The sequence below is a fragment of the Mercenaria mercenaria genome, chromosome 11, assembly GCF_021730395.1.
Source record: "Mercenaria mercenaria strain notata chromosome 11, MADL_Memer_1, whole genome shotgun sequence".
Lineage (NCBI taxonomy): Eukaryota > Metazoa > Mollusca > Bivalvia > Venerida > Veneridae > Mercenaria > Mercenaria mercenaria.
In genome coordinates, this window is record NC_069371.1 from 43972547 (window position 1) to 43995393 (window position 22847).

The 22847-nt window shown below is 34.4% G+C and overlaps 1 protein-coding gene across 3 annotated transcripts; it reads right to left on the reverse strand.

The window, feature by feature from the left end:
• Positions 1-8047: 8047 nt before the first annotated feature.
• On the reverse strand, positions 8048-16543 carry LOC123530940 (BTB/POZ domain-containing protein 6-like). Of its 3 annotated transcripts, none has more exons than XM_053517288.1 (5): positions 16487-16543; positions 12493-12659; positions 12121-12184; positions 10053-10319; positions 8048-9507 (listed from the first exon to the last, which is right to left on the reverse strand). In XM_053517288.1, exons 4-5 carry the CDS (start codon positions 10304-10306, stop codon positions 8466-8468), a joined length of 1296 nt encoding a protein of 431 aa, XP_053373263.1. In that variant the 5' UTR covers positions 10307-10319; positions 12121-12184; positions 12493-12659; positions 16487-16543; the 3' UTR covers positions 8048-8465. The 3 variants fall into 3 exon arrangements, with proteins under 3 accessions (XP_053373263.1, XP_053373265.1, XP_053373262.1); XM_053517290.1 differs by lacking the exon at positions 16487-16543 and adding an exon at positions 15560-16067 and having other exon boundaries at positions 12119-12184; XM_053517287.1 differs by lacking the exons at positions 12121-12184; positions 16487-16543 and adding an exon at positions 15560-16065.
• Between the last annotated feature and the right edge of the window lie 6304 nt (positions 16544-22847).

Genomic DNA, 22847 nt, shown 5'->3' on the forward strand with positions numbered 1-22847 from the left:
TCTATAGGCTGAACACCACTGAATCCGGCTGTTCTTTATTTCATATAAAATCCACTTACTTTATAACGGTTTTTCGACATTTTCTAGCATTTCAGAGACTTAATATGTTTCCATAAAGAACTATATCGTTACTTTAGAAAAACAAAAAGAAAAGGGGATGTTCACTTTATATAAGAATTACAGTTCGTTAAATTCTCTGCTCGAGACATTGCCATTTTACTTAGCATGCAATACGAACACACCGACTTCGACAGAATGCTAGGTGATACATACTGAAACGCGGTAGAGTAAAAGAAAACACGATGCTATTGCGAAAGGGCACGAGGAAAGGGAAAAGATTAGTACAATTCATATTTGGACTACTTTGGTAGTGATCTGCCTATAAGAAAACAAATGTTTATTTTTTTTCAAGAATCAGCATCCATTCTAAAGGCACACCTATTTCACAATAATCTGCCTAGTTTCGGTGCAAAGTATTGAGAAAATCGAGAGAACTTAGCATTTATTACAGGTCACCCCCGTTAAAAGATACGCGAAATTTAGCCGTGCGCAAGCAATATCTCAAATTGTATTATATTGTTCATGCAATTTTGATTCAAGATCCATTTGATCGTTAAAATTATTGGTATTTTCATTCAGAAAAATGCTAATTTCAATAACATTTAGACATTTGCAGTGCTATAATGTGAAAAAATGTCATAAAATCGACCAAAAATGGGACCACCTGGTCGAAAATTATGTATACATGTAAATACCAAAAATACAAGGAATTTAAGAGTTTTCAGACATTTGTAACCATTTTGCATAAACAATTTACTTTTAACGTTTGTTCAATATTTTCTAGCATACCAGACTTTCAAAGACTTATGTTCCATAAAGAACTATATCGCTACTTTAGAAAAACGAAAAGAAAAGGGGGTGTTAACGTGTTAACTTTTATATAAGAAGACTACTATTCGATAAATACAACCCGTTGAAATTACTCCTTTTCGCTTCTTTCAAGTTCTCTTTTCGAGACATTAAATTCTTATGCCGCCAATTTTACCTAGCATGCGATAAGAACATCATTGTGTACACTACGGTAGCGCTTTCATACTGTCGCACTGACCTGTGTACTTTCGCTCGGGGCATTATGAGTAAGAACTATTTTCAACATGGAGTCGTAAACAAGGAGGTGAAAGTGTGCTTTGCATTTTTAGCTGAATATTCACCATTGTTGTTTCCAGAGTATGATTAATTCTAGTGTATCCATTTTAGTATCATTTAAAATGATGAATTTAAGTTATCTGCAGTTGTGCAAATCGATTCTTACATGAAAACGGCATCGTTTAGCTTGTTTACCTGCAAAATTGTACATGTATATTTCTGTACAGCTTTTTGATTGTTTGTTTCGGGTTTAAAGCCGTTTTTCAACAGTATTTCAGTCATGTTACGCCGGGGAGTTAACCTAACCAGTGTTCCTGATTTCTGTACCAGTACAAACCTGTTCTCTACAAGTAACTGCAAACTTCTCCGCATGAATCGGAGGTGGAGAACAATTTTTTTCAAACACAAATCTTGTTTATCAAAAGCCGCAAAGAACATTAGCCCCGCCCGAGGATCGAACTCACGATCCGTAGATCTACGCGCTACCTACTGAGCTGTACATGTACATCATTCATTGTACGAAAGTACAATAGTATTGAACGTACCATTTTCGAATTCAGTATAACTATAAATTGAAATAATGCTAATCATACATTTTTTTTATTTTTTGCAGGACTAATTTCCAAAGTATCAGTTCGATGTAGTCCAGTAAGGCTAAATGTACATTCTAGTCAGAAATGGTCCAGACTTAAAAGGCTAATTACAAGATGCACACTTTGTTTTCTTGTATTGTAATCTTGTTTTGTTAATTGATATTTTTTCTATACAAATTTGAATAAACAGTTGATAATTAGTACGAGTTTATATGATATCGGAATAGTAAAAATCTTATTCAATAAAGATTTCTCAGCTTGCTTCAAAATTGTAAAAAATCTCAGAATTTATTTCCCGGTGAGAACAGTCAGTGACAGGTAGCTCAGTTGGTTAGAGCACCCCAGACATAGAAGTACAATGTCATGGGGAGGTCTCAGGTTCGAATCCTGACCTGGCACTTGTCCATCTTATTACCTCCAATTATGTCAATTTACACTTCCAAATTTTAACACATACATCTTCAATTCTTCATGTATGTACATTTGATCTTATGATATTTTTCATAACACAGCACATTTAGAAAGTGTTTCAAGCATTTTGCCATGGAAAACTTATGAGACTGATGCTTTAATTTATTGTTGTAAATTTTGTTGTTGAATACAATATCCTATTAACTTTGATATAATGTTACAGTTTAGATACATGAAATGGTAGGTATATACTAATGTAACATTTACATTTTTTCAACTGAGAAACAGGCATGTCCCATGTTTTATAACTGCAGGTCAATAGGTAATACAAACTAGGAAATTTTTGTTTTATTTTAATTTAGTAAAAGCTGACTTTAGATGAATACTGCAGACCAAGATACTAGTAACAGTATATTACATTACATATTTGTAAAGGTCACTATACATAATCCTTGCATATTTCTCAATCTGCTGCATGAGCTGTCAGGAAGTTGTAGTGATAGAAATAATGGACTCTTCTGAAACTAAGTCACATTGTTATTTTTGTATCAGAATGAATTATGAATAAAATCCATTTCAGAAGAAAGGGACTTGATTTAACATATTGCTTTGTGTTTTAAATGGTATGGTTGACATAATATTTACTAAAAAAATTGGTTGGAAGATGTAAAAAAGATGGAGAGAATTTTTGGTCAAATATTGGAAATTAAACCTACTTTCTGAGAGAAGAATGAACTAAATATTTTACAACTAGCCTGGGAAATAGAATTTTTGTGTGAAATTCTATCAATTTAAAACATTGAACAGAATCTAGAAACATTTTAAACATCTTTTATTGACTGTATATATATACACATTGTTAACATTCTAGTTATTATTTTCATTTAAGTTACGAGTGTATTACCCTTTTACCTTTTACTGATCTGATAAAATGTTTTAATGTGTGTACCAGAAATAATATTAATAATCATTAGTAATATTGCATCACTTCTTACATAAATATCTGGTCCATAGTTTGTGTTTTATGACATGTCTAATATTTGAGAATTATAGTTAATATTAATGTCTAAAGTCATGTTATATACCACTTATTGAATGGCTTGCCAGTCAGTATTCATGACTTAACCTTTTTTTTACTATTGACCAGCAAATACTTCCAATTTCCATTAATAATTATATTGTATTGAAGTTGTCTGTGCTTAGGATTTTATATGTTTCCTAAAGTGTATTTGTTTGATATGTTCCCCATGATTAGTAGGCCTATTAATTAATAAAAAATAGACTGCAAAATAGTGTGTATGAAATTTAATATATGTAATATACAAAGGTGGTTGTTTTTCACTCATGATAGTGGTGTTGAAAACTGAAATCCTGTCAGTATTACATTGTCCATGATTCATAGTTGTAAACAACAAGTACTTTTTAGCATTTCCAGTTAGCAATAGCAGAGAAATTATTCTCTCTTTGGTCTAACTGTCAGTGGTGCACCAAGGGAAGGACTAGACTACCAGAACTGCAATATGTATACTTAAGAGTAAGTGTTTGGTTATTAACACTTTGAACAGAATATGATATACATGTACATTGACATGGGGTGCCAGCTGGTATATCAGGCCACACAGTATTCCTTCTTGATGACATGACTTATGCACTCTATTTGTGCATCATTTAAACGTTTAGGACATTGATCTTATGATATCTAAGTCTCCCGATCCATATTTAATATACCATAATTGCGCTGCAATACTACAGTATAGGAAAGTGAAAGTAGATTTTCCTTTTGTCAAAAAATAATTTTATGACACGAATCAGAGAACGATAACGGTTTAAAAAGTTTAAGTAATCACAATTACGCACATTTCTTGTAATAACATGCAAAAAATAAGTAGATTCTGAAAATTTACCGGCCTCCGCGGGACTATGTTTTAGTGTATGTACAATTATCCAAAATCGGCTAGTTATCAGTTCCTAGTATAGAGGTTAGACGGAATGTGTGACGTCACGCTCTATGTATAGAATGATAAGAACATGCAGAATTCGATAGAATGCTAAGTGATACATACTGAAACGCGGTAGAGTAAAAGAAAACACGATGCTATTGAGAAAGGGCACAAGGAAAGGGAGAAAGATGTAACAAATGTCTCTGAGATGCCGCCTCGACCTCTGTGCTGTTAATTCCTCCCTCCATTTCTTAAACAGTCTAAAATGTATAAACTGTCTTCTTCTAATGAATCCATTATGGATCTTCATCAAACATGGTCTATAATTGCATTATAAAGTCTTCTCCCACTTTAGTTCAAGTGGTATTATCGGTCCTTTTTGCCGCCATACTTTAAAACAGAAATGACTTTAAACAACAAACGTTGCTAATAGATTTATCTAACTGGAATCGTTTATAAAATACTGCGGAAACTTATATTTCTTGTTTACAACTACAGTTGAGTTTCAGCTATCCTATAGCCATAGATTTGGTAGCGTCTGGTTTAGTTTAAACATATTTTATTGCAAACGATACATGTTTATAATACAAATAAACACATGCGTTATTTTAACATAGATTAATGAGAATTAGAAAAGCATGTTAATGTATACATTGAAATCAGAAGCAAAAGGGTTGGACCACAAGTTTTTCCAACATTAGCGATGGCCCTTCCCCATCGGTAAGATCACCGTTAAACCATTTGTAACACATAGGTTTTCCATTGAACAGACAAACGACGCCATTCATGTAGCAGCAAGTCGTAAACCGGGAGTCCTTAAATGTATGGTCAAATGTAACGAATGATGCTGAATGTTAATCTGAAAGAAAACAATGTTTAAGAAGAGATATCTAGTGCTTAAATGCTGTGGACAAAACATAACATATCTGAAGGAGAGCCCGGGAAGTGTATTTATGTCTCTTTTGCGCTTTCATTCTAAAGGTGATACGGATGTGAAAATACTGTATATTGTTGGCTAAATAATATCTGTAAATTATAGATTTAAGATAAAAGTAATAAATGTTATGATGCATATATTTCTTTTTTCTTAAGTTGTTCCATACGTTGATTTCTGCACATTGTTTGCGTTCACAAAGACATTCCACAAGAGCATTTATGTTCAATTAAAGACGAGGTATTTTCAAAGACCTAGCACGTGCGTATAGCATTATATGTTTCTACGCTGCTATTCCTTGTACATAACGTCGAAGTAATGCGATATTTGTAATTTAAATCTGCAGACCAAGGCAGAACTAATATTAAACCCAAAATGAATTCACGCGAACGTTTTCTTTTAAAAAGGTCGTGCTTACTTGTTTCTAAACGAAAGAGGGAAATATTTCAGTCAATTACGATTACATCTTGGCATATTATGATGAAGAACTGATTTTGGCGAGATGAGCTAGAGGTCACGTAATATTTATATTTTCTAAACATAGTGTATACAAACGCGGTTCTTTACTGGTGTCTAAATCACGAAATCAATTTAAACTTAAAAAATGAGAGAGAAAATCGGTCCAGGTGTTACATTCATGCTGTCAGTACTCTTTGCATTGCGGAAGAACGAGACAACAAATGAATTTTGAACAAACTTGTTCCCGGGAGTTATTGCTTCCAGAAGTCAGGCGACCTTTTAATTCTTCAAATACATTGTATTGAATATCTTAGGTTCTACAATCTGTGAAATTATCAAATAAAATTTCCTCGTTCAAACATTATGCTGAAATTGCTCTTGGATGCTAATACTGAATTTTCAATTTGTAGTCAGACTTTTTCTTCTATTGTTCCCATGACTTTGAGCTAGAACAGAATCAACTTAAGCCTTTTGCAATACCCAGAAATCTATAACATCATTTGTCTAAATATATAAATAAATAAAATAAAAACCATCTAAAATGTGATTTTGGTCACGTCATCGAAACTACTGAACATTACTCTCTTCAGTATATCGAATATACGGAACAGAGAATACAAATATGTCATGAAATCAGACTTCAATCACTATCAACACCTCATTCCTGATGGAATCCATCACCGAAGAGAAGCCAGTGTCCCTTTTAATGCTGAGCGTACTGGTACCATTTTTCACGTTTTCAATATGACGTGGCCGGGGATCGAACCCACGACCTCACGCACTCGAAGCGGACGCTCTACCATTAGACTACCGAGGAGGCGATATTTACTTGGACGAAAGGGTTTTGTTAGTTCGGCGGTATATAAATTTAAGATGAATTTAACCGTTTTGAGAGAAATAGAACTTATTTGATCCATCTATTCCTGGAATTTAGTCTAACCTCAATGTATCAAAACAGAATAATAATGCATGGCCCTTTCCGTTGGCCTAGCTTCCAGGAAAAAAGATCTATTTGCATTTCTGTAAGAAATGGATAGAAACCAGATATACTATTAAGATATTGTTTCTTTTTTTTTTCGGTTACACCTTGCCTTTTCCTTTCAATCTTGATTGCAATAACTGTCGGACATTTTTCATTTAAAATGAATCAGATTAACTTATCTAGTTGAAAATATTTCAAGGGAAGGGCCGTTTACTTATGTTGACAGATCTTGTGGCCCGATCCTATTGTTTTAATCTCATTTATTGTGAACTTGCAACAGCATCTAGCATTGGAATATGTGAAAAACTACCCTTGCTCTATTGCTCACTTCTCACTAAAAATGGTTTGTGCTTAGAACGGTTACGCCAAAGCCGTTACTCTAGCACCATCATTTTTGTGGGTGTGGGGTGGGTTGTTATCACTGCACTGTTAGTAGTTAGTAGCATCTGCGTGGCTTCAATGATAGCCGATATATAACAAAACAATATCATTATTGTCCTCTTCCTAATTCAAAATATCTCAAGTATGTTCCACATTACAGTAGGAGTCGTATTTTTGCATAGATCTGCTTTGTCCTTTTGAATACGAGGAGGAGTCTGAATAAACGTTCGTGGCAAATAGACAGCACAAAGCCAATTCATTTATACAGAGATATATAGGATATCTGTAAAAACTCCCTTGGAAGCATAGAATGCAATCTGACTAAAGTACTTGATCTTCTAAACGAAGATCTGAGGATGACTGATTCATCTTTCTGTATAATTGCTATTTTTATTTTGGCAGATCTAGTTTTATTTGAACCAGTCTGACGACTCGTTTCAACAAGCATTTGGCTGAACCATCAAAATAGCCGCGAATGCCACAGGGTGAGAAAAATACGCAGTCAGTCCGGGGCTCGAACCCGGGACCCCTAAATTATAGGGCGAGTGCTCTACGGACTGAGTTAACCGGCTGCCTGACACACATTCTCCCCTTATGTGACCAAGTCCGTACCGTGACATATGCTGCCTCTCAAAAGTCATGATGTGGTCGTCGTAATAAATATGAACAAGCAGTTATAACGCCTGACGATGTTTTGGACGGGTTTTCCGAATTAAGTGATAATGAGTTAAAGTTCTAATAAAGGCACACAACAAATTGAAATGCGTTCGTTTTCCGATTTCGTTTTCTTTCAAGGTGGTTCGCGGATTTCTTACGAAAATTTTGAAGTAGGAGATATAAAACTAATATTCGTTTTGTATGTACTAACATCTCCAGTCTTTCATTTGGAGGAAAAATAAAAACGTTCCGAGCCACATTTTCTTTGAGGAGCGCCCCCTATAGTGGCACATGTATTATTTAATGGAAATCGCCGTTTTTCTGTCATAATGGCATTAGAATTAATGTTAAAACATTTTTCCAAACTCAGGAATATAGCTAAATTCAGTTTTATTGTTTACATGTTGCGTTTTGTAAATTTTTTCATTTGGAAAATGCTTACTAAATAAAGAGATATCCGTAGTAGGGATTGGGAAAAATAGCGAAAATATTCAATGTATTTCATGGCCGTTTAGCCGATATAAATAAAACGGAACGGTCAAAGTTCTTGATTTTCAAATATATTTTTCTTTAATCATTTCTGAACATGAAAATAAAATAAAAAGGGGGTCTTCACGGCAGATTATTTTTGTTGTAAATTTACATTTCATTTTTGTTGGTAAGCTAGATATCACGACGTTGATACGTCATTTATGATGTTAACGTCACACGAACGTTTTGTTCATTATGTCCTTTATAGATACATTTTTGTATATACAGGACAATGAAAGTACACAAAAATGAAATCTTTTCTACTACAATAGATTCACATCATTTACAGTGTAAAGTAATTTACAATCTAAGTATATTATCTAGAAATATACTTCAATGTCAGTTAAACGATTTTCTTAAAGACGCTAATTTTGTTTATATTGTTATGCAAAATGTCAAAGTCTAGGGTACAGTCACTTTAGTTTGTGTTTTCATGCAGTAGTAAATACTTCTAGAATAAAGGAATGAATTTGTCCTCTATCTACGGATGTGCCATTTTTACTAGCATCGCTTGAGAAGAAAGACAGATCAAATGTACCAGAGGAAATCCTCTGTTTGCCATTATCGCCGCGATATGTTTCTGTGCCTTTCAACAAAGTATGTATTGTATATTCCTTTCCTGGTTCAACTGTGTATGATTGATCAAACAGCACATCCTCGACGTGCTTCGACTGCTCATATTCTATCCTAACATCACTTCTAGATGCTAAAGTCGAAGTTCCATTTTTTAAACTAACTTCTCCCTCTACCGTTCCCGTCACACACGGCGCAAACAGACTTACACCTAAAAGTGTACACTTACAGGACACTTTAAAGTTAATTGCATCTGGAGCCCCGGCATAAGTCCAACCGCTGGGGTAGCTTGAATCGAATCTTGACAACTTTAAGACTCGTTTACGTTTAGTATTACGAAATCGATGTAACAGCGTTTTAGTGTAGACACCTGCTAAACTTTGAAAAACACTGACCTTTTCTTCTGGTGTTAAAATGTCTTCTACGGCTACACGTTTTGCAAATGTTTCTAACGACATTGTAGGGAACCTTATAAAATATACTAATTCCCCTAGTTCCTGTCTAAGTTCAGTTTCAGAATATACCGGTTTTCTGCTTTTTGGTTTCTGTTGCTCAACTGCCCATCTCTTGCATGCATCGTAAATACTTAATTCATCAGCATTGAGACTATCCGATTCGATAATTTTCTGAAGTACTTCTTTTGGTAGAGAAGAAAATCCATCGGATTTAAGTACGTCATCCCCCTTGTCAAAAATAAACTGAAGACATTTTTGTTCTAGTTCAGCTTCATCAAACTTGTGTGCATGCTGTAGTATGACGCAGACATTGTCCGTGGAGAGTTGGGTATTTAAGTAATCTTTACATTTCTCTGTAAGCCGACTGGTTTCGTATTTCTTCGCACTATATAAAATGGGCATGACGTTGTCCTCGTTGACTGTGCAGTCTTCAGTATAGATGAACCTTTAAATTCATTGAGAACGAAGATCATATTATCTTAATATAATGGAATATTTCTGTTTACTTATTCATATACAGAAAATGATTAGTTGTATAAATGAATTGTGTATAAAATACGTGGAAAAAAACTAGATACGTATTTTTTTATACTCGTACTTTGTACAAAACATTTGAAAATTTTTAAATTTAATTATTTCTTATTTTGATGTTCAAAAAGAAGCATCTGCAAAACGAAATATCAATGAAGTCCGGCATGAGAACCAACCATTTTTAATGTCATATACTTGAAGTATCAATAAATAAAACAATTTTGAGGATAAAAAAGCAACAAGTGGCCTGGAACAAAGTGGTGTACTGAATTATTTAATATACGCTACAGTAATGCACATAAAATTAAAGCAATCTCAGTGATTTTTAAAATAGCTGATAAATGTGAAATTTCAGATGAGAAAAATGCATGAAATAATATTTAGTGGCTTTCAGAAAAAAAGTTCACTTATAAAAATTCTATTTATGGAGAAAATATAGTGCAAAATTGGCAAACATACTGTAATAATACTCGGAATATCTCGTGTTCTATATCTGGAACTTGTAAGATTTTACTTGACTCTGCGAGTGAACCACAGAACATAGCATAGAATACGGGACTTCTGCTCGCCAGGATAAACTTGTGAGCTTTCACTTCTTCTTTCTTTTCATTCCCGACAAAGAAAGTGACGTCACAAAGTGTGCCATCTTGCAACATGTGCCAGTTTGTCTGTTCAAATGATCTTTCTGTTTGCCAAGCTGTTGGACTTGCCATTTCAACAGAAAATCTACAAAATTTAAAACTATGCCAATGTTCTGTCAAATATTTATTGGATTTAACAAAGCTTCTACACCACAGAGGCCGGTATCAAATGGTTTTGGGTTGGCCTATATTTACTATATTACAATACTTGTAGTATTTAGAGGCCATTTTCTCCAAAACAATTAATACCGTCCCTCTTTTACACAATTTATCAGATTGGTACAGTCAACTTCAGTATTCCGAATCAGTCTATAATGCCTGTCACTCTAAATGTCTATCAGCTGATGAAAACAAACCCTCCGGCGAAAATTAGAAAATAGTTACTTTTGTAGACTTTAACTATATGTGCACATTAGACAGGCATAGGTGTTTTACATCTACCTATTTTTCCAGCCATAAACACAGTATAAGAATATTGTATATTGACTGGTGAAGTTTTGCCAAAAAATATAGACTTGCACTCTGTTAGAAAGAGGGGCTTGTTTGATTGTTTTGTAATGTATGCATATAAATAATACATTGGTATGATGTTTATTATATACTTATCTACATTTTGAAATGTTTGTGAAAAAAAAAATGTACTAAGCAAAAACATTAATTATGGGATATTTCGAATCACCATGCCATACTTTTTTCCTGCTCTGTTCTGCAGCAAATAATTGTTTATTTATACCCTGTGCATCACCTAGAGTATTCAGCAATGCTACCCGTTCAAAATGTCTTGCACCCATGTCAGTTGATCAAGATTATATTACATGCTACTATGTGTGACACTGAATTACGGTAAAATGTTACAGCGTTAATTACAAACGTATCATTTTATGTTATTTGCATGGTCGCAAAGTTTACATCATTTCGAAGCCATTTCACTAAATCAGTGTCTGTAGGTAGACATGCCAGCAATAGTGATTCCGGAAACGACAGGAAATAGCCGAGTTTATGGAGGTCGGGCTAGCCTCTAAATGATCGCGGCCGCGATCATATAGAATAGGTGAAGTATATGCGCGCTGGGGAAAATATTTCTTGATGGACCTGTGAATTCTTTACTTATGGGTGAAACAGGTCTCATAAGCGTAAATACGACTAGCTTCTACTGATTATAAAACATACCGTTCGATTTGTTGTGAATTAACTGTTGTTGTACTTTTTGTAGTTCAACCGCCACCCTTGTTTAAGAGCAACATTTAAAAAACACGTTTTTTTCATCCTCAAGTAATAAGTAAGTAGACTCGCCCAGAGTAATCAATAACCCACAATTGACCGACCCCTCTGAACAGTATCAAGACGCATAAGGAAATATGAAAAAAAAAGTTCAGCTTTTTTGCTCTCTATGTGAAGTTTCATCTATATTCAGCTTATAAAACAAGTTTCAGCCCAAACAAACCAGTAGTTTTCTCAAAATCACTATTTTTGTACAGCCATCATTTTGTCCAAAGACTGCGGTTTAAGCCGTTAAATTTGGCTGAATCACATATAGTCATTAAACGCTGTTTTTTTTTTTCAAAAAAAAAACGTAAGATATTACATCAAATATACCACCAGCAAGTGCGGAATAGACAACTTCACTGAAAAAAAAACTTATAATTATGCAACTGTGATAAAATATAGAACAAAATTAGTGTTTAGTGAATTTTTTTTTTTTTTGTTAAAAAAAAGCTTATTTTTCAGTAAAAAATGGGAAAATTGTCTTTCTTTTCATCACAAATGCAACAATACTGCATATTTTTGCATTCAATAGCTAAAGTCATATCTCATGGCCATGGTATTCAAGTTCTCTCCAACTATTCATGTCAAAATGTAACTAAAAAGGTGTTGATACTGCACACCTGGTCTCTGCTCAAAAATGTGTGAAATTCCTCAGGTTCAGTACTGTCAGACACAGGAATCCTCCTGAAATGTTAGTTAAGTTTCTGCATGCCTTGTTACTAAACACATAATTTAGAAAATAAAATAGAAAAAAACAGGTTTAGTGTAAATAATCATTTTGTTAAGAAATAAGCCACTCTTCAAGTGAGATGCCACGGAAATTTTCCCGTAAAAGTCGTAACAGACTTGTCGGATTTAAAAAGGGGGTAAATCATGAAGGTAAAACTAACATTTCTTTACTTAGTCAGACAAGTGTTACTGCAAAAAAAGTATGTTAGACTTACAAAAGAGACATTTGAGTCAAGGGTTAATGATAACGAAGGTTTACTTACACTAAATGATGTAAATGGCTCTGAAACGGGTGTCGCACCTCTGCGATCACTAAACAGCTGTCCTAAGTTGGCGGATGAGTACAGTACACCAGGAAACACTGAGGCTCACCCTGATCTGTTAACTCACAAACTGTACTGTCCTAAGCTGCTACAGGAAATGTTTAACTCTGAAATAAAAAGGCATTGCACTGGTGAAAACATAAGTGATGGCAATCTGAATTTTGATGCTGAATCTTCTCGTAAATGGAATTTAGCTTGGGAAGAGCGGCTTAAATGCTCAAAATGTAGCTATATTAGTAAATATTATAAGCTTTATGATGAGGTTGAAAAGTAAGGAAGAGGTAGAAAAGCTGCTAAAATCAATGTTGGCTTCCAGTTAGGTGTAATGACAACCCCAATAGGTAATACAGGTGCAGCTAGATTACTGGCCCATGCTGAGATAATTCCACCCTGTGTTACTGGTATGCAAAGATTGTCAAATAAAGTTGGTGAAAACATTGAAACCCTTAACAAACAGAATATGCATGAAGTAAGACAGTCACTTAAACAGGAAAATGCAAAATGTGGTAATTCAAATAGCTTTAGAAGTCTTAACCGAAGGGGACACCTGCTACAATAATCCCTTGTTTAACTCCGAAAGTACGCCCTTTCAAGCTGGCACCATTGTCGCAACAACTATTGTGAAAATAATACACATAGAAAGTCAATTATTGGTGCATTTGTTGGTGTTAAAGCATGTACAGCTGCTTCTAAGTTAAGAAATCAAGGGTATAAAAATGTAAAGTGCCCCAATCATCCAGGCCACTGTACAGCAAATTTAGATGAGGCCCAATCCATTGGTGATGAAGCCAAATGGAATGAAATGGTATCTAAGGATATTACTAAAGATCTTCAGATTTCACACCACACAGGTGATGGAGATCTAAAGGTCATTCTGGTGTAGACAAAGGTCAAGGAACTAAAACTGTGCACTTGAAAGATGTAAAGCACCTAGCAAATTCTCTAAAAAGGCAAATTAACCGGGCACCATTTAGTGACAAAATGTTCCGTGGTAAACAGAAGTCTAATCTAAAAAACAGATTTGCTCTATCTATTAAATCTAGGTGTGTTTCAGAGCTATCAAGTGCACATAAGAAGTACAAAAGCAATTTGAAAGTAATAAAACACAAAATGCCTAATATAATTTCAGCAATAGTACTATGTTTCAAAGGTTACTGTGGTACCTCATGTTCTAAATACAGCTTGGTTGTTCTGGCAACTACAGAAAAGCAAAAAACTATATGCCAGACAATGTCAGGCTTAAAATGACTGATGATGATGAGACTTTACTCAGGAAATGTATTGAAATTCTCCTTGGTCCAGAAAGCATAGAAAAAACTAAATTTTTAACATCTACACAGAAATGTGAAGCAGTGAACAGATCCTATAATGCATGCTTGCCCCAAAAAAATTACATTTCTCCGCAACTGCCATGGCCGTATCCATGGCCAGATTCTAAGACTAAATCATGGGCTTGCTGACACTGTTATCCTTAAGCTAGGGTAAATGGTGTAAAACTGTACATGGCTCTTCTGTTATCAGACACCTTTAAGAAAAGAGTACTACGACAAGTTGCGTAAAACTACTAGGTACATATCGCGAGCAAGACGCAGTCGTTTTGCATCACGCCAGTATAGGTACAAATTACATACAGATTTACACTATTCAAAGGGTCTCACTGACCACAAGCCTGACTTTTCTAGCACCCCACACCTAAAAGATCATGCTTATGCATAGAGTGTGATTATTAGGATGAAATAAGATGGTTATAAGTAAAATTATTGTGCTGCCTTGTGGCCAGCTGAGCCGGCACTGCACACATATAACAAGTTATATTAACCGCACAAATGTAAATAAGCCTTGTATAAGTTCTGTATATAATAGTGCTATATTTATCAAAAATATTATACAAAAATAGTAAACTACTGTATACCATAGAATACAGTCCTTGAAAGAAAACTCCCTAAACTTATGACCTGAGCATTGGTCCCCAAATTTCTGCCTTTCATTATTTATGAACTGGGGTTCAATGCTCAAATGTTCCGGGTTCACACACAGTGAAAAGTGGCATATATGCGACACGTGTAGGGCCCTTTGGGTATTTTTAAAATATTTCTAGTGGCCTGACACATAAGTCTGTGCACATAATATGTTTTCTGACAGTTTCTCCAGGCAGTTTTGTGGTTATTTTTCCATAGCTAGGATTTTTAATTTACTGTCGTACAACCAAAACCATTTCCGACACCCTTTTTCCCCACCGGTATAGAATTATCATTTATTTTTTGCTTAATTCTTTCAAAAATCAATTGTCTAGGTTGATGTGCCATGTTTACAATTTTTTTTTTATTTGCAGACGACAGAAAATTTTAGTAATTCTACCGGGTGACAATTCTTATAAATGTAGGTTATAACACACTAAATAGCCACCACTATATATTCTATATAAAATGACAAGTTTTCACAATGCTGCAATACACACCTAGACCTAGACTGGCATCAGTCGTTCGAGTCATTGAATGTAAAGCACCTGGCCATAAAATCAATCCTCTCTGATACCACTTTCTAAAAAAATTTACAATATCTCTTGCCTCTGTCTCTAACTCTCTGTTGAGATGAGCCTAGAGAGGAAATGTTTTTCTGAGAAAATAATTTAGTGTCAGTGTGAGGAAATTAATATTATTACAGACTATTTGATCTCAACAGACTTTGTAAGTCTAACCTAGACCCATTTTAAATTTCTTTAACTTACATTTTCTTGTAGAGCAACATTTATACTGTAAAAATATCCAAAGAAAAGTAGGGGTCATGTTTGAGGCAAGAAAAATATTTCTGGTCAAACGGACACACCGTAATTTTTACACTGAAATGACAATCACAATTTAGGGTAGGGCTGTATGAATAAATTTCACATGTTAAATCAGTTTGGAGTCTTTTTTCAACATGCAAATGCTACCAGTATGTCAAGTATAGGCATGCAATATGATTTCAACCAATATTAGCAATGATTTCAAGGAAAAATCCTTCTTACAGCAAAAAAAACTGAGAACTATTTGAATCCGCCATTATGCGACTACCATTTTTTCATAGGTGCTCAGGCTATTTAGTGTCTGTATGCCATAATCTAACTCTATACATAGAGCGCCTACTTCACCCGATTTACATTCGGAACATTTTCATGCGTTTCGGGCTTTATCGTATGTTTAACATGGAATTTTTGAACCGTCCAAAGATGTTGGAAATGTTTGTCTCACTGTTTATTTTTTTTTTTTAATAAAAATGTTACTGCTTTCATTGTCTACCACTTTTTTTCCACCCTTGCCTGAAAAAATAGTAATGAGTTTGTACACTGTTCAGACAATTGTGCTCTGTTGAAATTTAACCAAACACAAGTTTACCTGCATAAACAGAAAGCATGATATCTATGTAGTATGTCACTATACCTGTCCAGTACTGGACATTATGGTAAACGCTTCTTTCCTGCACAAATGACAATTTCGCAACTTCTGTCCGGTTTGTACAAATTTCTGGCCGCGATAAACCATTTGACTTGTAAGTGTATTGTACGCTCCAGTTTACTACTTTTAGTCATATTCGATACTACATATATGAGCAACGTGGAGGTCGGGAAAATTTAAATAAGTAAAGTAAGCGATATTTCGTTAATCAGACGATGTACTTTTATTGGCAATTTAATAAAGGTCTACTGATGAAATTCAATGTATAAAAAACGAATTGTACATGTTGAAGCATTAGTCCCATTTTCATTTTCTGAAAACTGGTTTGGAATAGGACCTAACCGGGGACTTTACAGTTAATGTTTACATATTTACACAAATAGAATCTAAAACATATATTTATAGATGTTCAAGTATATGGAGTAAAAACCCAAAGAGCCACAAATCTTTATCTAAATAATCATTTATGATCAGAATAGGAGAAAATCAATTAAGCTTACCTTTTAAAGCCTACTTTCGATTTTAATATTTGTCTATACTCAACGTTTACAATTAACTTCCGGTTAACGGTATCAAGGGCATAATACAAAATATGGAGTGGAGTCTTTCAGTGAATTTGGAGTGACCTTGGAGTCTACTTTTAGTTGTTCATCCAAAGTTTAAAAAGCTTTTAGATTAAAAGCAATGGTATATTATTAGTGAAATCACATCAGACGAAGTAATAATAATTAATGGCTGGGGCTGTTGCTGTTGCAAACAATAAGAAGAATAGCGATTGCTGGGATAACGAATCAAATTTAATGTAATGCGAGACAGGTAGTTATACTTATAATTATTAAGATGTTGGTGATATTGTTTATTATGGCTTGCTGTTTTATGTCTTTTAGGACCAGCAACTACGTTATCGTCATCATTGTCATCATTATTGTTATCCTGGAAACCAATTTATCATCATTCATAGACAAAATCATTGAAAATTCTAAGCAACAGAATCGTTTAAATTTTCAATCAGTATCATTATTTTTAACAATAATACAAACACCTTTATCACCATAGTCATCATCAACAACAATAACAACAACAAACCGTTATCGTCCAACAAAACAATATTTTTAATCTTGGTCATCAGCAAAAACTTAAGTCAAACTAACTATGATAAAATGATGATGCGATGACAAATGATGATTTTGTTGATGATAATGAGGATGATGATAATAATCATGATGATGGTGATGATGATGATCTTTGTAATGATGTTGGTGATGATGATGATGATGATTTTGGTCATGCTTGAGATGAGTTTAGTTGTAATGATGATTATGGCAGTTATAGTTGTGGTGGTGATGAAGTTGAAGGTGGTGATGATGATGGCTGTGATAAAAGTGGTGATAGGGTAAATGATGATGACATTAATTTACATAATATCATTCAAATTTCAGTGACACTTCAATGCATCATAGCATAAAGGAGTACACAGTGAATGAGTTTTATCAGACACACATTAATAAAACAATTTGAAGATGAATCAATGATGCCTGTTAACTTTCAAGAATTATTACTGATCAGAAGGTTTGGTAATTAGTTGGGTGATAGAGGAGTCCCACGGCATGCAGTAATGGAATGATGCAATTACTTGTACTGAAAAGCCAAGTGTGTTTGATGCATAATGTAAACGCAGTTAATGTTTTTATAAGTCTACTACAAAAAATGTTGTCCGAATTGGTATGATGATATTTTGTTGAGAAATTCAAATCTAATACTAAATAATTTGAAAAGAAATTCTATTGCTAGGTTTCGTGTTAAATATTGCTAAAAACAACAAAATATGTTTTTCTAATGTCGATGTTGGTGATTAAAATTATTTAAAAATTAAGGATTAATATACAGTTATTACACTGAATTTAAGTCTCAACTCAACCAAATGTTTTAATAACACTTTTATCATAACAAATATCATTAACTTTCATTATCAACAACAATATAAATCATCATCATTATCACCTACATGCCAATATTCTTATTTCATTGACAACATTATCATGAAAACATCTTCATCGCTAAAATCGTCAACATCAAAAGCATCCTGACAGAGCTAGAACTGTCATCACTGTCATCATCAGCATTCGCATCGTCACCAGCAGCAGCATCAACAACAAAAACAAAGTCAAAACAAAATCATCATGAAATAGCAGCATAACTACATTTCATCATTTTCGCTCCCTTTTTAAATACAACAACATAGCAACAACGACACCATCGTCATAAGTGCTATCAATATTGTTAACAGCATTATAAAAAGTATTGAAAATGGCAATATATAATTTGCATGAACACTATCACCAGCCAACGCAGCAATAATTATCCGTCATCACCCTCGTTTCACCACTTAATGACCTTCATATCTGACATGAGAAAACGAAATAAATCATTTGATTTTGACCCTAAATTCTTCTGCGTGTTTTTCCCTCCAAGGTCACTCTAAAAACTCACTCGAGACTCTAATCTAGTACTCCACTCCGGATTTTGTAGCATGACTTTAAAGAGTCACTGATGTAACATTTACATACAAACATCTCATCCCGTTCTCTGATATTAGTATTGTTGCTGTTGTTGTTTTGTGAAGGAAAACATTTTTTCATTGAAAATATTTCTTCATTTGCATTTTACTTGTTCGTGGACAACTTAGGCCTAAATGTAAAATTAGTTTTGTTTGTTTTGGGTTTAACACCGTTTTCAGAATACACGAAGACATGACAAAAGAAGGGCGACAACACGAAGATTTAATACCCGCCGACACGAAAAGTGATTAATACAAAAGTTCGTGCGTTCGCCTCTGAAATTTCGTTATTTCGCTTTCAATGTTTCGTTACTTTGTGTATTCGCCTCAAAAGTCGAAAGGCGAACACACGATAAATAAGCATTATTTCGACCTTTCGTGTTTTCGTTACTTCGACATATCGCCTCGCCGACACGAACACACGAAATGGCAGAAATCAGCCACCATACGTTACTGAGCTGTTTCGCTAAATTTAAGAACAGTTCGTGTGAGGAATGTATTCTAAGCTGCTTAAATATGTTTGGTGATTTTTTTTTCAAATTCGATTACAGACAATGAGCTAACGGTGTAGTTGTGGTTACTGAGTTGTGGCTACGGACAATGAGCAAATGGTGTAGATGTGGTTACGGACAATGAGCAAATAGTGTAGTTGTGGTTACGGACGATGAGCATGCAAATAGTGCAGTTGTGGTTACGGACGATGAGCAAATAGTGTAGTTGTGGTTACGGACGATGAACAAGTTGTGTGGTTGAGGTTACGGTCGATGAGCAAATAGTGTAGTTGTGGTTACGGACGATGAGCAAATAGTGTAGTTGTGGTTACGGACAATGAGCAAATAGTGTAGTTGTGGTTATGGACGGTGAGCAAATAGTGTAGTTGTGGTTACGGACAATGAGCAAGTAGTGTAGTTGCGGTTATGGACAATAAGCAAATAGTGGTGTGTAGTTGTGGTTACTGACAATGAGCAAATAGTGTAGTTGTGGTTACGGACGATGAGCAAATAGTGTAGTTGTGGTTACAGACAATGAGGAAATAGTGTAGTGGTGGTTACGGACGATGAGCAAATAGTGTAGCTGTGGTTACGCACAATGAGCAAATAGTGTAGTTGTGATTACGGACAATGAGCAAATAGTGTAGTTGTGACTACGGACGATCAGCAGATAGTACGTAGTTGTGGTTACACACAATGAGCAAATAGTGTAGTTGTGGTTACGGACAATGAGCAAATAGTGTAGTGATGGTTACAGGCGATGAGCAAATAGTGTAGTTGTGGTTACAGACGATGAGCAAATAGTGTAGTTGTGGTTACGGACGATGAGCAAATAGTGTAGTTGTGGTTACAGACGATGAGCAAATAGTGTAGTTGTGGTTACAGACGATGAGCAAATAGTGTAGTTGTGGTTACGGACGATGAGCAAATAGTGTAGTTGTGGTAACGGACGATGAGCAAATAGTGTAGTTGTGGTTACAGACGATGAGCAAATAGTGTAGTTGTGGTTACGGACAATGAGCAAATAGTGTAGTTGTGGTTAGTGACAATGAGCAAATAGTGTTGTGTAGTTGTGGTTACTGACAATGAACAAATAGTGTAGTTATGGTTACGCACAATGAGCAAATAGTGTAGTTGTGGTTACGAACAATGAGCAAACGGTGTAGTTGTAAAATGCCACTTGAGCCCTGATGAACAGTAGTATTCAGTGAAATAATAGTCAATGTTTTAAAAAATGTACAAGAAAAGAAATCTTCAGACAGTGGACATGTAGTGTACGATATGTATTTCTTTTATTTTTAACTCTTCAGTCACAGCGTGCATAAAAGGAGCTATTGTAACCACTCGCCGTCCATCCGCCCGTCTAAGGTCCGTTAACATTTCCGTAAATGACATTTCGTCTAAAACTGAAGCCGATGAAATTTGGTATTAAGGTTTCTTTGATGGTTCTTTACAGTAAATTAGTTAGTTGGAGAACGTGGTCCGAGAGCTCAGGGACGTTTATTGCAACAATTGAGGCCAAAAGAAGTTTATACATTTTTGGAAACAATATTTCATATCCTTCATGCAAACCCATTTCTTAAGTGTCAAAGCCGTGCCTATCTATATTTTGTTCACTTATGTTTGTGATAGGGGACGTAAAACTCACTTGTAAAAATTTAGGGGGTAGGGTAAAGTTTAAATCTACCAGTTTTTTCACTGTTTAATTACAGTAACTATCTGATTGTCAGTAAATGTATATATGTCAACCAATGTCAGCAAAAAGAAATTCATCAAAAAGGAACGAAGGGCAAACTTGATATTTAAGGTCAAAGGTCAAATTCATGTACAAATCACAAATATTGGCATATTTGAAATTTATTTTTATTCTTGAAAAATAGTTTGTTATCATAAGTTACTCAGTTTTACTTATGTAATGTGTATATATCAGCCAAAGTCAGAAATGCAAATCTTATTGCAAAACGTAAAAGTCAACCCTGATAACTGAAGGTCAAAGTTCATTTTCATGCAAAAATGTGAAAAATGTTACCTTTACTTTTTTAATCTGTTTAATATGTATCCACATTATTAGTCAATAAAGTTAATTCGTTTTAATATCTGTATATCAGGCAAAGTCAGCAGTGCAGATGTAACCCCAAAATTGCCAAGGGTAAAGCTTATATCAAAGGTCAAAGGTCAAATTTGTGTGAAAAACTGCATGAATAGCTTCCTGTTTGAAATATAAATGCTATTTCTAGTCATTATTTGTAATTGCTCGTGATTTATTTTAATGTATATATGTCCCACAATGTCAATAATAAAGATATGGTCTGAAATCAGACAAGTTCAAATGTGATATTAAGGGTCAAAAGTCATTTTCATGTAAAAGAATGACAAATAGCTCTTTTCTTATTGTTGGTAATATCTTGTCGATATTAGTCAACGATATCTGTTCATTTTAATGTATAAATGTTAGGCAATGTCTAGTATGCACATATAATTTCATAACATTCAAGGTCAACCATAATATCAAAGGTCAAAGGTCAAACAAGTGAGTAAAATGTTGCAATAACATCACTTGTTTGTAATAATGTTTACTGTTTAAAAGTATTTGCTTTGTCATTTTAGTAACTGATCGCTGTTCATAAGTCAAAGGCAAACCTATTATCAAAGGTCAAAGGTCAAATTTGTGTAAGAATTCTCAAAAATAGCAATTTTGCAATGATTTTTCTGTATTGTGTAGGTTATTTTTGTCACTACTAGTAAAACAGATCATTATTCATTTTAAAGTATATATAACAGACAATATCACTGTTGAAATAATAATGAAAAATTAGTCAAGGTCAAACCTGACATTAACGGTCAAAGGTCATTTTCATGTAAATATTCAAAATAAAGCATTTTTAATTTCTTCTTCGTTAAAAATTATCTTGTCATTTTGTTCATTGAAAATAATTCTGTCCTATGTTTATTTGTAAGTCAGTGTCAGCAATGCAGATCTAATTTAAAAAACAGAAATCGTTAAAGCTTATATCAAAGGTAAAAGGTGAAATTTGCGTGAAAGATCGCAAAAAAGCATTTTTAAAATACTTTTCATTGTCTAAAGGTATTTTGTCATTATTAGTATCTTATGGTTATTCCTTGAAGTTTCATACATGTATATATATGGGTCAATGTCAACATTGAAAATATCATAAGACATGAGTCGAGGTCAGCCCTGATGTTAAAGTTTAAAATTCATTTTCGGGTAATAAATTCAAGAGATAGCACTGTTAATTTATTTCTTTGTTCAAACATATCTTGTTATAACTTGATGTTATTTCATTTTAATGTTAACCTTTACTTACTTACTTCCTTACTGCGTTCCATCTTCTTATGGCCGTTTTATATCTTATGATTAGTTGCAGCAATGAACTGCACCGTATTATGCAGGTCGCTGGCATCTCTCCACAGCTTGGTCTCAAACGGGATGTATGTTGGCCAAACTTTCTGGCGTGCTTCTTCCAGATAGGAACAGCTCTGCAGAATGTATAACGGTGTTTGTTCCTCTGATCAGCACTGACATTTAGCTCTCTGCAACACCCAGCTTCTGTATATGTTTTCTCAGGTCACAGTCTTCAGTGCGCAGACGGAAGACAGTTAATTGGCTGTGCCTGTTTAGCTTGTGTAAACTGTCTTGATTTGGCAGGTAGCCTCCATTTATGTTCTTCTAGTCTGATGCAAAGCTGTTCTTCCTCAGAGTCGGAGCTTCCCTGTATGAAGTTGGAAGTTGGGGCTGTATTTGCCTGGTTGCTTCCTTTGCAAGTTTGTGTGCAGCTTCATTTCCAGCTATGC

Coding starts and splice junctions, on each gene's coding strand:
- LOC123530940 (XM_053517288.1), bottom strand. CDS start 10,306: ATGGCAAGTCCAACAGCTTGGCAAACAGAAAGATCATTTGAACAGACA. Junction 9,508..10,052: donor ATATTCCGAGTATTATTACA/GTATGTTTGCCA, acceptor ATGAATTTAAAG/GTTCATCTATACTGAAGACT.